The sequence below is a fragment of the Dermacentor albipictus genome, chromosome 1, assembly GCF_038994185.2.
Source record: "Dermacentor albipictus isolate Rhodes 1998 colony chromosome 1, USDA_Dalb.pri_finalv2, whole genome shotgun sequence".
NCBI classification, from domain to species: domain Eukaryota; kingdom Metazoa; phylum Arthropoda; class Arachnida; order Ixodida; family Ixodidae; genus Dermacentor; species Dermacentor albipictus.
The window spans coordinates 451,088,016-451,103,871 of record NC_091821.1 but is presented as its reverse complement, the minus strand read 5'-3'; the positions used below and the strand labels follow the sequence as shown (position 1 = coordinate 451,103,871).

At 47.5% G+C, this 15,856-nt stretch overlaps 1 protein-coding gene across 1 annotated transcript in view; it reads left to right on the top strand.

Annotated features, from left to right (window-relative positions):
• LOC135911074 (uncharacterized) overlaps positions 1–15,856 on the top strand; it is an 87,421-nt gene that overhangs the window by 54,082 nt on the left and 17,483 nt on the right. Inside the window, exon 6 of the mRNA XM_070532355.1 lies at positions 15,448–15,587. Within this exon, the coding sequence (XP_070388456.1) occupies positions 15,448–15,587 (140 nt within the window). The remainder of the gene's footprint in view (positions 1–15,447; positions 15,588–15,856) is intronic.

Below are 15,856 nucleotides of genomic sequence, written 5' to 3'. Positions count from 1 at the left end.
TCCTAACGTCTTCGACTTTTTAGAAAGAACTGGTTATTTACACCAACTATAATGTATTGCAGGTTTACCTGCCCTAACGGTCCTTTTTATTTTGTCTTGTGACTGGCGCAGCTGTCAGTTGCCTTTGTGCCACTAAACCCAAACTAACTAACTAACTTTTCTGAATATGCCGTCTACTGACAATGCGATTTTTGGACGTGCAAGCAACCCTGGAGATACTTCTTATTTCTTGGCAATATATGAAGATTTTCTCGAATTTCTTCATGTACATAACTTCTATCTCGTTTCATTATTTTTAGAGCCAATGGCGGCCTTTATGTTGTGTTTGAAGAGAAAAATAATGGCATGTTTCCGTATACCTTATAACTGGAAAGGGTGATTAGTGAGCCTCATCTATTACAAGACAGCTAAAAAAGTCACTCGTGGAACTCCTAGACATGCGTAATACTCTAGCTAAAAGTGTTTGAAGTCACTCTTCTGGCGTGTGGGAAAGTCTGTGTAAAATGGGCGCGGAATACGCAATTTTTTTCGTATTAATGCGTTGTAAACAGTCAGCATGGGCGATACTCATCCGCCCCATATAGTGCCTGCAAGTCTGCGAAGTACAGTCACTAGCGCATTGACCTCGTCTTCTAATCCAGGATAGCTACCTGTCAAGTATTATGCCAAATCGATGCTGTGTGACAATCATTAGAGGGCGTCCTTCCACATTAAGAGATAAATTTTTTAACTGCCTCCGAGTTAAGGGCAATACAGCTGTATGTGTGTGATGGCACCGCTCCTCTCTCTATCAAGAATTGGTTAATGATGTTTATGCCGTCTTGCAATGTCATCTGATGTAATAGAGCATTAGACCCAGATGTCGAAATACACACATCACATGCATACAGTGAAAACTTTAACTTTGATGGCGGCCTTGTTTATTCAGCCATGACAAAGTTAAAAAGGAAAGGGCTGAGTACGCTTCCCTGTGGTACTGCCTGTTTGACATGCTCATCATTCTTTCCTTCACCCGTTTGAACATACATGTTGCGCCCTGATACAAATTCGGAAATGCATCGCAAGGACCTGTCAGTGAGTGAGTGAGTGAGTGAGTGAGTGAGTGAGTGAGTGAGTGAGTGAGTGAGTGAGTGAGTGAGTGAGTGAGTGAGTGAGTGAGTGAGTGAGTGAGTGAGTGAGTGAGTGAGTGAGTGAGTGAGTGAGTGAGTGAGTGAGTGAGTGAGTGAGTGAGTGAGTGAGTGAGTAAAAACTTTATTGAATATAAATAAATTCAGGCACGATGGCTGGGGCCCCACAGGCACGAGCGACTCACTGGGCTTTGTCCAGCTGAGCCAAATGGCTCTCCCGAGCCTCGTCCCCAAGCCATGCCTCCCACTTCCTATTCCTCATTAGCGGATGTTGGTGAAATATGGGGCTGTCTATGTGCGGAGGTCTCCTGGGGCCCTCCCATGTAATGCGTTTTAGTATGGGCGCGCCTGTGCACCATGGAGACTCGTGAGTGAACCTCGTGGGCTGTATTCTGCGTAGGTGGTGCAGGTTGAGGTATGTATTCGTCTGAACACGACGCCAGTACCTCTCCTGTTGGCTGTTTAAATAGGAGTGAGGATGTCCAAAACGTATCCGCTCCTGCCTTTGCTGTAAAAGGATGTCACAAGAATTCGGTGGAATGTCGTCACCAGGCCATGCCGTTGTTCGAACGTTTAATCCTCGACCAGTACGGTCTGCCCTCGCATTTCCTGCCAGTCGCTCGTGTGCCGGACACCACATGATAGTGTTGTGCCCTTCTCGTTGATTGCCTAAAATTTTGAGTATTGATCGGGGTGCCGTTCCATTTAAACACAGGCAGCAGGCCGCTTGTGAGTCAGATAATATGGCAGCCGAATCGGCTTGGCGCTCGGCGTCCTGAATGCCCAAGGCGATGGCTGCAGCCTCTACCACGCATGCCGAGGTGGTTTCGAAGGATGCTGCTGTTATGTTGCTCTTACATGTAGAGACTACGGTGAAGGTGTCTGAGCTGGCTCGACTGGCTCTGCGTCGTCCGGAATGGTACATGGGATGCATATTTTTCGGAACTGGGGCCACGCGATGGGCGATCGAACGTCGCAGTCTATCTGTGCTGTTTCCTCTCCGCAATACTGGGGTCCCAGGGGAAAGCCTCACCTTGCCAATATTCCCTGCCCTGAGTTGAAGAACAAAGTCGTTCTTTCTGAACATATAACGTCGCGACTGCGTACTCGTCAAAAGTATTGTGCAGACCCAGTCTCGAATCTCTCTGTGCTAGCGCATTTGGGGAGACCAATGGCGGCTTTGAAGGCTTTTCTTATTATTGTGTTTGCCTATGTGATATCATGGTTTGTCAAGGCCTGATACGGAAGGGCCGTATGTGATGCGGCTAATTAGGAATGTGTGAACCAGGCTGATGGTCTCTCCCTCAGTTAGGCCGTCTCTACTTCTTGCCTCTCTCCGTATCATTCTGGCCACAGGCATTCCGAGTTCCAACATACTTAGCAGAACATGAACGGGAGTAACAGTGTCAAATGCCCTTTTGAGGTCTAGGAATACGGCTATCGTCATGTTCCACGTGCACGCTCGGGTTCCACACAGGTTACTATAGCTAATATTGCATCCATTGTGCACCTCTGTTTTATTCCACCACCACTGAAGTCGCGTCTCAATCATTTTCTCCATCACCTTGCATAAAGAACATATCAAACAAACTAGGCGGAAAGATTAAAGGCACAAGGGCGTCTCATCCGGTGTTAAAATTAGAATTATTCAAACGTCTTTCCAAAAGTCAGGTACAGTTTCTTCAATCCATAGATGATTATAGATGTCTTAGAGAGCCCTTGTACCTGTCGGCCCGAGGTTTCTTAGCATATTGTACGTAATGCCGTCCGACCCTGGAGCAGGCTTTTGGCGAGATGTTGAAATTGCACATTGAAGCTCGCTTATTGTGAATGCGTGATCTCATTTAGGATGTTGTGCCCAATAGCAAGCAGTAAATTTCTGCCTAGCAAACATTACGGAATTATCAAATTGTGCATGTTGTGAAGAAAAAGCAGGTCTGGAACTAAGCTAGCCAAATCCATCTGCTACTATTATCTCACACATTTCGCGATGTACAGCAAGAGCACGAAATGGGAAGCTCTCTGTTACAGGTCCGCTTAAAGAACGAATTACTAGAAAAAATCGTGGGACAGACATGTGAGGAGACGGCGTGCCACAGAAATCGCGCCAGCGCCGTTTGCCTAAATTTTCCATGCGTCTGCGCATCACATTGCGTATTTTCTGAGCCTTTTTGCATACTTCTAAACTTCCGCGCCGTCGGTAAACTCTTTCTGATCGGCGTCTGATGCCTCTTATGTGTTCATACTCTCCGCCAAGTGCACCATAATCTTTTGTAATTGAGACCCTCCTTGTGCATATGCTCACATTACCCTGCAAAAATTCAGTAAATCTTTCCACTGTTGTATGTTGATAATTTCATGCGGTACCGAAAAGTTTCCAGTTGGTTCGTCTCCTGTAACGCCTGATATCATAGTGCCTGCTAGGTTAATTTACAAGGATGGGAAAGTGATCACTTCCGCGTGTTTCCGTATTTGTTGTCCATACCATACCGTTCACTAGATCATGAACACACACCGTAACATCTATGCAGCTTGAATAATTTTATCCACGAATAAATGTTGGGCGTCCGGTCAATTACGACAGTCAAGGTGCATTTATCTATCGCGCAATCAATAATGTTATCACGTGCATCACAATTATCACTGCCCCAGATAATGTTGTGTGCATTGAAGTCTCCACATATAGATACATTAGATTGAGCTATTTTGAAAATATTTACTAGCGCTTCTACTGAAATCCGGTTTGAAGGTTGTAGATATAAATTATTCACTGTCATGCAGAGCTTACCAAAGGGTACGTTACATGCGACGAATCGCGGAAAATCTGAATCACTGGACTGAATTTGATAAGATGGTGAGTCCTTTCTGACCCACAGGTGCACTCTGCTAACAGCACCTTGTCGAGACGTCTTGTATAACATATAATTCTAGGTGCGAAAATCGTCACTGATTCCCGACACTTGAATGCAAGGTAATGGAAATTTATATTGTACAAGCAGTTCTCGAAAGCCAGCACACTTCCTTCAAAGACTGTTGGCATTCCACTGAAATGTGGAGACATTTTTCTAGCGGTCATTCACGTACTACTTGCCGCAGTTTTGTCGCAAATTGTTGACACAGTAGTTCTCCCAGAGGAAACAAGGCTTTCACTTCTGGTAGGTTGTTTGCTTACGGCAGAGCAGATAGGATTGCCTTAAGAGCTGCGAAAATCATTGGCAAGATCAGTTGCGTTACCGATGCGGTGGTATGGCCGCTATTAACTGGCACTACGTCTGCAGTAGGTGCGTAACGTCCCTGAGAACTTTTACACCCTTTGGGGGGGGAGCGGGGAGGCATATTGTGCCCAAGGATTATCACCATTGTATCGCTTGCATTTCCTCATTTTTTTACACTATGTTACGCCGATAACGCGCATGTCGTTCGTAAGGTGGAGGTACCAGGAGATAAGCGCTTAACGAATGCAGGCGCGCGATATAGATGAGGCTGATTGCTTAAAATTAAGACAAGCCCTAAACAGCGCAAACGGTTTCTTAGAGTGCCTTTATGTACGCTTGTCTCACACACCTTTTTTAACCTTTCCTGTATTACTATTGAATAGTGGAACCCCTTAGAGAATGTAGACAGTGCCAATCGCATGGCGAAAGGAAATACATTGAAGGTAATTGTTATGTTGCTGCGTGGGTCGTATCGCGAGGCACCATCGCGCCAAGGCGTATCGGCAATAACCTTTTATTGCCGTCACGAAACAAATACAGAACAGTGGGAACTTGATAACTGCTACAATATATACATTCTTGAGGCCGGGAGAGGGCGCTCTTCAACACAGGGTTAACTGATGCAGATACGTCATCCGCTGAACTCAGCGGCCAGAATCAGTACACAACGCTCCTTCCCCCTTAGTTGGTACTCAACAGTCAGCCAATGCCAGCACAAAGTCCCGAAGATGTTGTGGTGTCTTCCGGGAACGCTGCGAACGGCGTGGGCCCGGCAATTCTACACTTTGCTCTGTTGGTGCTGGCTGAGGTGCTGCTATGTCGTCCGAAGGAAGCATGACTGTTGGTTGCGCCTCGGGAGGTAGCATGGCTGTCGGGTGCTCCTCGGTTTCACCGGGATCTGGTGTCTTGCTGCTGCTCATTCCGCCAGGTGAAGGGCTTAACGAAGGCTGAACCTCAGGCTGTCCTTCAGGTACAGTTTCGGCTAACCTCATGGGAATGCTGCTCCGCCGACGAAGCTGGTCCACGTGCCGGCGACACACACGACCATCCGGAAGAGCAACCTCATAAGAGATCGGGCCAGTTGCTCTGGAAATCACAGCAGATACCCATGGTGGGCCCTGGCCGTAGTTACGTGCAAATACAGGGTCGTCGGGCTGGAATATGCGTGGTGTCGGCAGAACTTCTGCCAACCGGGAGGACTTGTCAGGGGCCCGGTCTGGATGCAGCCGATCCAGCATGGTAGACAGTCGGCGGCCCATCAACAACTCGCACGGGGCGCGCCCCGTGACTGTGTGCGGAGTTACATGCCGCTGTAGAGTGAAGTCTACCAAGCGCTTTGCCCAGCGTCCTCGGATTATTCGAGCTAATGCCTCTTTGGTGGTCCGTACCATCCTTTCGGCCTGCCCGTTCGTGGATGGATGGAACGGTGCAGATGTCACTTGGCGGATGAGGTTGGCATCCAGGAACCCTCGAAATTCTGTGGATGTGAATTGCGGGCCGTTGTCTGAAACAAGGGTATCTGGCAGGCCATGAGTTGCGAACAATCTTTGTAAGGTAGTGATTACAGCACTCGATGTCATTGACGACATTAGTATGACCTCCAGCCATTTGGAATAAGAGTCCACCACAATCAAGAAGGTCTGTCCTTGGAAGGGACCAGCGAAATCAATGTGCAGGCGTGACCATGGTGTCCGGGTCGTCTCCCATGGGTGCACAGGTGCCCGAGGCATCTCAGGCCGTGTTTCCTGGCAAGGAAAACATCGCCGGACCCATTCCTCAATGGCCGCATCCATGCCGGGCCACCATACATAACTGCGGGCAAGCGCTTTCATTCTGACGATGCCAGGGTGTCCGACATGCAGAGCATCGAGGACCCGGAAACGCAACTTCTGTGGAATCACCACACGGTCACCCCACAGTAAGCATCCCTTGTGGGCGGACAGTTCATGTTGCCTGGACATGAAAGGTGTGAACTCGGAACTCGGAGCGCACCTTGGCCACCCCTTCCACACCCAGTTGAGGACACGGGAGAGGATAGCATCCTTGGCGGAGTACTTAGCTACATCGCCTGCATGGACTGGAGATTCTGGAAGTACGTCCAGAAGCATGACGACCTCTGCTGGCGAAGGGTCATCCTGGCACTGGTCCGCTTGAGGCAGTCTGCTGAGACCATCTGCGTGGCCTAACTGTTTTCCTGGTCGGTGGTGGAGAGTATGCTGGTATCCATTAAGAAAAATGGACCAACGCAACATTCGTGGTGAAAGCATCTGTGGCTTTTGCCGGTCTGATGTGAAGAGCCCCAGGAGCGGCTTGTGGTCTGTATGGATCTGAAATGGGCGGCCGAAAACGTAGTCATGGAACTTCTTTACTCCGGCAACCACAGCGAGTGCCTCCTTATCAATCTGGGCGTAATTACGCTCCGTAGAGGACAAGGTTCTTTAATAAAAAGCGATTGGTGCTTCCGTGTCATCCGGCATTCTGTGACTCAACACTGCTCCTATTCCGTACGGGGACGCATCGCATGCAAGGATCACCGGCTTCTTCTCGTCGGAATGTGTCAGCACCTGGTTGGATGCCAGTAGCTTCTTCACATTGTCGAATGCAGTTTGTTGTAGGTTTCCCCACAGCCAGGGGACCTTCTTGTCCAACAAACGGTGCAGGGGTTCAGCGACAGTGGCCTTGTGTGGAAGGAAGGCATGATAGAAATTGAGAAGACCCAGGAAGGCCTGCAGCTCGGCTCTGTTCAACGGCCGCGGTGCATTAAGGATGGCTTGCGTCTTGGCCAGTGTGGGGTGGATTCCCTCAGCATCGACTCGGAAACCCAAAAATTCCACTTGAGTCACTCCTAGCTGGCATTTCTCCTTCTTGACCTTAAGCCCTGCATCTTGGAACCGCTGAAGGACCTCTCGAAGGCGACTAAGTAGTTCTTGGTGCGATGCACCTGAAATGAGGACATCATCAAAATATGGAATGACGCCTGGTACTCCGCGCAATAGGTTCTCCATTAAACTCTGAAAAATGCCAGGTGCGACGCTGACACCGAACTGTAATCGTCGAACGCGGAAAGCACCCCGATGCGTCACAATGGTCTGCGCCTCTGCAGATTCATCAGTCACTGGGAGCTGTTGGTAGGCCTGTGCTAAGTCTAGCTTCGCAAAGACAGTTCCACCAGAGAGGGATGCCAGCAGGTGGTTGACAGCTGGTACCGGATACGAGTGCTGCTGCAAGGCTTTGTTGATGGTGCACTTGTAGTCTGCACAGATGCGGACGTCCCCATTTGCCTTCAGTGGCGTAACAATAGGGGTTTCCCAACGAGCGTGGTCAACCGGCTCAAGGATTCCTTGTGTTATCAGCTTGTCCAGTTCGGCGTCGATTTTCGGTCGCAGTGCGAAAGGAACCCTTCTTGCTTTCAGGCGGATAGGCACAACCTCAGGGTCAAGTGCAAACTGAACGGGCGGTCCCTTGTAGCAGCCTAGCGTCCCGTCGAACACAGAGGCAAAATCCCGGAATATGTTATCAAGTGAGGATGGTTGCTGATCGATGCGTTGCACTCCCGTGATATTGATACCGAGTGCCGGAAACCAATCCAGCCCGAGAAGACTTGGGCGCTCGCCCTTGACAATGACCAGGCGCAATGGGCCGTCAAAATCTTTGAACTGCACTCGGACGGTACCAACTCCTCGTACAGCGATACGGTTTGCTTGATAGTCCCTCATGACAACATCAAGTGGCTGTAGGTTTCTGACACGCCCCTTTGGAAAAATGCGTCTGGCTGTGGCGTCGGAGATAATGGAAAAAGTTGATCCCGAATCCACCTCCATCTGACACTGTGTGCCTTCGATTTTTACACTCACATGTATCTTCCTCTTGGCGGGTTTAGACACTTCGTTGATAGCAGTAACTGCCAAGTCGTCGCAGTATGAAATGTTTGTGCGAGGAGCGGTCTTGAATTGTTGCATCCGGGCTTGATCTTTGGCATTTCGACGTGGGCTAAGCTGCCTCCGGGACCGGCAGACCTTAGCAATATGACCGGTTTTTCCACATTCCCTGCACTGGGCACCACGGAACCGACACAGGCGGCGTTCGTGCGGGCCTCCACAGCTGGCGCAGGGGCCCCCCACCAATCTCTCGGTGTCCCGTCGCTGAGTGAAGCTCGCACGTAACCGAAGAACATCCTCGGCGGTGTCTTGCTCGCCATCATCGCCCGTCGTCGTCCCTTGATGCACGGGCTCGAAACGTGGCGCGTTGGTGGTTTGAAACGAGGCTAGGCTGGGTTCCCGGGCAATGGCCTCAGCGGCGACTACTTCCTCAACAGCACTAGTGAAAGACACCTCTTTTTTCGCCAGTAGTCGCCGCTTCACCGTGTCGTTCTGCAGTCCGAACACGAATCGATCCCGTAGCACGGTGTCGAGGTCGTTGAAGTTGCAGTGTTGTGCCGTCGTTCGAAGAGCAGCGAGGTAGGCGGCGGCAGTCTCACTTGGTGCCTGGTCGCGGCGATGGAATTCATATCGTCTGGCAAGCTCCGGTGGTTTCGGCGCTAGGTGGTCACGCAGAACGGCGAGGATTGTTTCGAACGGTGTATCCTTCAGCTGGGCCGGTGCTACGAGCGCCCTGGTTAATTGAAAAATGGCGGGACCGCAGCGGCTGAGGAATATCGATCTCTTCTTGCTGGCGTCCGTAACGTCCTGCGCCTCGAGGAAGAACTGGAAACGTTCTGCATAGTCCTCCCACTCTTCAGGGTGGGTGATGTCGAAAGGCTCGAGCCCCTCCGTTGTGGTGGCCGTCATTGTGAACGAGTACGGACAGGAACTAGCTTCCTATTGCGGCGGTCTCATTCAATCCCATCCTCGTCGCCAGTGTTATGTTGCTGCGTGGGTCGTATCGCGAGGCACCATCGCGCCAAGGCGTATCGGCAATAACCTTTTATTGCCGTCACGAAACAAATACAGAACAGTGGGAACTTGATAACTGCTACAATATATACATTCTTGAGGCCGGGAGAGGGCGCTCTTCAACACAGGGTTAACTGATGCAGATACGTCATCCGCTGAACTCAGCGGCCAGAATCAGTACACAACAGTAATGGAGCCCATATTCAGAAAAGTTCAGTTCCTTAAGAGGAAGCTTTAGCTCAGGTGCTCCCATCTAAATGCATGTAAAAGGAGAATCCGTTTTCCTCGACAACCAATGCACTATATATGACGAGGTTTGTTGTATTTAAAAGAAAAACCTAAAATGTTGTGACTGTTGGTGTTGGATTTTTATTTAGGTCGTCAACTTTTTATTAAAAATTGGCAAAAATGGCAAATTTTAAGAAACCGAAATTATCAAGTGTACAACTCTGTCCCTCAGCAATGAAAAATGATATCACAATTCTGTGACTTGCATGTAATAGTACATCTAAAGCGGACAACGCTGATATGTCACACATAAGTCCTAAACGATTTAGTAATGTGTAAATGCAGCCTTTGAAGAACCCTTGTACATAACGTAACAAATCCACGTGTTATACAAATTCCCATCAAATTTGTCCGCGTTGAATGATATAATGGATGCCGTTTACACAACTGCGATATCTGTGCTCGATCCAGAGCTGTTAATTTGTTAACTTCGTGCTTCTATTCTTTTGGAACGTGCGATTTTTTGAAAATTATTTGCATGTAATTCAGGCCCTGAATCGAGATTCCGCTTGGAATACATTTGTAGCCCCGCTTTAAGTATAAGTACCGCACACGCTGGCTGCTCGCGCCGTTTGAACAAGACTTGGGAAGCTCTGAAAGCGCTTATGTGTCCTTTGAAGCTGTGTCTGAAACTTGGTGCAGTCCCCACAATCACCGCCCACGATAGACACCGAAATTGAGGTTTGCTGAGCCGTACCGGGCGTCATGCCCTTCCATCGAAAAATGGAGCCAACTGTGGCAAGCAATGAACGCGTCACCACGTGATCAAACTTGGCGGTGCCCATGATATCAGCGCTAAAAGGGCGTATGCGGTGTGTCACTGCAATGTGTCAGTGCTAATTGCATTAACGTCGACATTTTCCATGGGATAGATTCTAGCTGATTCCTTCCGCCTCTTATTTGTGGTAATGTTCGATCATACCTTACTGTTATTCTTTTCATTTTCAGTTACTCATTATGAAAGAGAAAATAGACGTTTCAAATATTTTTCTTTGAATATGTTGGTTTCTTCTGCTGCGCTCAACAGCGAATTTTCACGTTTGCTCGTACGTTCAATAGCGTATTTTCAAGGTAATAAATTGTTCAGAAATGCTTCATTTCAATGCATTATCCCATCGCTTTTTTGTCCTGTAGAGATGGTCGAGAAAAGGTCTACCGTATTTCTTAACCAAAAGAATACGCAGACCCAGCGCACATGTTCAAATCGTTGCTTTGGAAAGCGGCACGTGCATGCGTCATTTCCTGGCCCGAGCCTGGTCTCGCACCCATCTGCTACGCCACACGAGGCATGCGCCTATTGGGCAGGACAGAAGCAGTGCTGAAACGTATCCTGGAGGTTTCGCTGAGGAAGCTTCGTGTTAATAAGTGAAATAGGGTAGCCCGAGGCTCACCGCTTTCAACCTCTCCTGCACTCTAAAAAGTAGTTCCACCCGTTGGGAGTTGATGTTTGTCACACAACGATAATTGTCATCTGCCTTGCCCACGTTTCCTTTCTTTAACACTGTGAGCCCGGGTACTTCCTAGTCCCGAACGGCATGCGCGTTATCGGCATGAGGGAGTATTCTAGACCGGAAAGTAGACAGCGCAGTGTTTTCAGGAAAGTAAACTCAAGCAAGACAGGTGACGGTTATTGTTGGGCGGCAAATATAGACCCCAAGGGGCTCAACTGTTTCTGGAGTGCATTCGACCACAATTCACGCTACCTCCGTTTTCGCGATACCAGAACACTATTCATTAAACACTGTAAAAAATTTATCAGGTGGTTGAACATATTAGGATGCTTAACATCGACGCGTTTACACTGTTACTGTAAAGCGAGGGTCAAGAAGCTCATACATTGCCAGAAAGTGTGAAAATGAAATCGGGCTCATCATTAGGCAAACTTAGAAGCAGACCAAAAAAGATGACGAAAATGAGACCCCGAAGGTAGTTGCCCAGGTAAAATTGCGCGGGTAAGGACCATCCGCTCTTGAAAGGGGCGTTACCATATATTCTCGAATGAAGAAACGTTATTTCTCCAGTGAAGTTGAGATTTTTCAGCTCTGTTGACGTAGCGTGTGTTCCTAATTTCGATTCGCATGACTATCTCGCTGCAGAATACGCCAAAGCATCCAAGGAATTCCAGACACTTCGACTGTGACTTGCGCCAAGCGTAGAGTGATATGATGAAAGCGCCAAGGACAATAAGTTATCAAATTGCCCGATGCATATAGTCAAAAAATTATTTCCTGTGCTATCAGAAAACAAAGCCGCCAAAAATTTAACAACTCCGACTGGTTCGCATGGCAGGTACCGGAACATTGTTTAGTTAAGAATGCAATAACAGTGAAAGACCTATGTGGCACCTTTTCTTATTTAGATATCGGGAAATTTGTAGTGGTCCAAATTCTTGCTCCAATGAACTTCAGTGAATGTGTCGATAAAATATAGCCAAAGTTATTAACTTAAAAATACGGAAAATGCGCGCCTTGTTTGAAAAGACGCAAACCATTCGTTATCTCTAAAGAAATTTGATACCAACAATACATACTAAAGCAAAAGCTGTAAAATATTTTTTTGAGATGAACGACAATATGGAGGTCTACGTTCAAACGATTATTTCACATGAGTGGAATTAAGGACAAAGTGTTCTTAGGCTGCTTGTTTGCTTCTGTAAGCGCGGCAGCAGTGCTAGACCATGCGTGGAATGTGCCCAATCACTTTTACTTAAAGTGAATGAAAAACAAGCAAATTAGGAACGCGCTACACACTTATCCAGAAACCAAAAAAATAAAACAGCGAAACTCATGGTCACACTGTTCCTAAAGCGTTAGTTGATGTGACCTGACGAAGTATTCTAACATAAAGATCTTCGGGAAGCTACAGTAATTTTGGTGGTGAAAATGTGTCTGTGTGTTCCTAACAACCGCCCGCATGTCAAAACTGCATGGCGCATCAAAAAAAAAAGAAGAAACATAGCACAACTGATGGCAAAACATGTTAAGAAGCATTACCGGGCAACACATTTTGCATCTGCCAGAACTGATAGAAAGTGTAAAGGGCGTTTGCACCATCACTAGGAAAACAGGAAACCGACACACGTAGGTAGCTTGTATGGAGACTATCAATAAGAGTAGGGGATGGCAGGAGGCAGGGGTAGAGGAAGGAGGGAGTAGCCGGTTTTCATGGTGCAAGTGAGCTGTCGTAGCGGCGTGCGTGAGCAGGAAAGAAAATTAAATTCGCTTCTTTCGAAGAAATCTATGCTGCATTTGCGTCTGACTACGAAAATATTGTGGCCGGCTAGGATTGGAGCCTAGGATATATTACGCTGGACACCACACAATACAGAAATACACGACGTGATTACAATCGCAATGATGACAAGGTTATATTCCTTAACTAACACGACAATCACTGTATACAGATGCTTACCAATGACGACAACAAAAACAGGGACGGTAACGTCAGCGGGCTCGCGTTTATCGGACGTTGGCCCCTGTAGACGAACGGTGAAAAACTTCCGAGCGCTCCAGTGCGCCTGGTGTGGATTCGCACTTCTGCAAAGAAACATGAACATTATTCTGGAACAAGAAACCAAATACGGCTAGAAATGAGCCCTTAGTAGATGTTTATATTATATAAATATTTTATTACGGGAAGCAAACTGTCTTTTAATAATGTATAGGTTCCGTATTTCCGGAAATACCACACATATCTTCTTCGTGTCGCCATCAATTTCTTTTTCTTCCCGCAATATGAAAAATACGCACACGGTTCTCAGCAATGCCGCAAGACGTGTAATGGGATCTGCCCCGAGAATGAATCCTTAGATCATCACTTTAAATCTAAGGATCGAGCAACAAGAATAAAGAGAACCGATGATCTCGAGTTTATCTAAATAGCAACCAGACAAAGGCAATAGGCAACGCAGCCAAGAAAATCCTTGTTCGAAATAGACTGTTTATTGACAAGTGGAAATTATAAAAAAAGAAAATGATTGCAGATTAGAAGAAAACATGCTGTAGTTGGCACCCGAATTACGTGCCTCCGCGCTCAATGTGTGAAATGTGCAATGTTCTCAACAAATGTGCAGTAGTGGCGGCTGTCCCTTAGTCAACACTTGGCGCTTTTATATGGGGGCGAAACACGGTTGCCAGAATGTTCACCTGCGCGACTTGTGGACATGGATATGGTGGCTAGAGGAGTAGGTATATCCATCAAGCATACTTTGCCACTTCTTCGTATCATGACGCGAAATGACGCTGCAGTCAGTGGAACAGTGTTGGAGCGCGCGTCGTACGTCCGCACGCGTCGAAGGCTGTGGCATAGACAAGAGCAGTGTTTGAGGATATTGCTGCCGCTGATCTAAGCTATGATGTATGCTTCAGATAACATTGTGAAAAGTAGAAGCAAAGCTGTACCGGTAATTGTTCAATTGTAGGAAAATACCAAGGGGCTGGAAATATTTTTCCAGTTTCTATGCAAGAACATCGCACTACAGTTCTAGTGGTTTTCAATAAGTGCGAATTTATTTTGGAATTTTAGGCTGTGAGCTAGTACGTGGTTTTTCCGTATATTTGGTGCAGCCAGTACCGCTTGGATCAAATAAGTAGCAAGGCTCAAGGTCCACAAGCACACGGGCTGTGAGAGATGCCGCAGTGGGGAATTCTGGGATACTTTTTACACCACCTGAGAGTCATTAGCGTGGGACTAAACATAAGCATACGAACGTTCTGTATCCCGACTCAATAATATCGCGGCCGCTGCGGTCGCATTCTCGAGCCATCACGAGCCGTCACGGCAGGTAAGAATTCCATTTGGACTCCGAACCAAAAATGTTCACCTGGTGTTGAGATAACAGATTGCGTGCAATCAAGTCTTGTTTTCGCTCGTCTTTTCTGAATCTTAGTGAAAAAGCCTTGCCACCATTTACGCTGCAGCTGTCAATGTTTTGTTTACGACAGCAACAAGCGAACGTAACTTTTATTGTAGATTTACAGGGTGCAGCTGTCGGTTTCTAGCATAGAAACTCACACGCTTCCAATCGAACTTTATTCATCGAGATGTTGCAAACTAATTTTGCACAAAAAGAAAATGTTCCAGCCGCGTAACCTTCGACTTCCAGATCAAGTGACGCAGCGCGCTACAACCCGTACGCGACGACAAGCTCGGCAAGCGTCGGCACGGAAAACTTGACGTAGTAATTTGCGCGGACGTCATTCGCAGCTTGTTGCTGTGATCGGTCCTAGTGTTTGCTGTCATAATCACGTTATGCGATCCCAAATAATCTTCGCACTTATTTTGTCCGACATGATCACAGAGAAGTGAGTGGAAACACCATAGTACTACATCTTTGGCAAACTTCTCTTATTCGACAACATGTGTGAAATCGACCTCGAAAAATGTTTCCTGACAGAATCCTTCGCCATTAAGTGGAGTGAGCTGCTGCTCTTGTCCGCACTGAGAACAATGCTGTTGCCCCCCCCCCCCCTTGACCCTCCCCTTCGTCTTCTAATTTACAGCTCAGAGCGAAAAATGTGCATGTTGATGTGCGCTCAAGCAGAAACACCACCGTGTCTTCTTGCGGACTCCGCTTATTCTGCTTCGCAAATTACCTTCTATTAACCATGTCGCTAACCTTTCCCTCGTAGACGGTTCAAGATATTATAGCATCTTACAAACATGCAATAACCGACATGATACGGGGAAGTGGAGGACTACGCTCCAGACACGTCGGTTGGCACACCTGTCCTCTAGCCACTATAACAATATGATGAATGCGAAACCTCTTTTCAGCGCCACGTTCTACTGAGTAAGGGTCTTATGAGCACACAACTAGCCATAAAATCGCTAAACAATCTCATTTGTAGCGTTGTAATCCTGAATGCGCGTGCCATTATTATGAAACGATTCCTGCACCTATGCTCCTCACTTTGCCGCATTCAGGTTCAAGCGAGAAGGCTGCCATCAAAAGAGCACGTTACACGCCTGCCCACCGCTCCAACAGGACGCCATAAGACGGATGGAGGAATCGATGAACGACGCGCAACGGCTGCTATGCAAAGACGACGAGGCTCTGCTTAAAAGTGAGTATAAATATCTGTAACCTCCGCTATGCCATCATTTGTCTTATCTTTCTTGAGAGAACTAGCGGCTATTTCAAACTGAACGTAGTCCACACCCGCGTAGCATATACAGCCTGAAATCAACACAATTGATCCCCAATACTGTTTGACTACAGTGCTTCTTCATCATGTATTGCGGAAGCATCTGTGTAAAGCACTTCGTATCATCAGTTTCAGTGACCGATAGTAGTTCTTTCCTGCTTCCTGCTGTACGCGGGCACTGCTCTCTC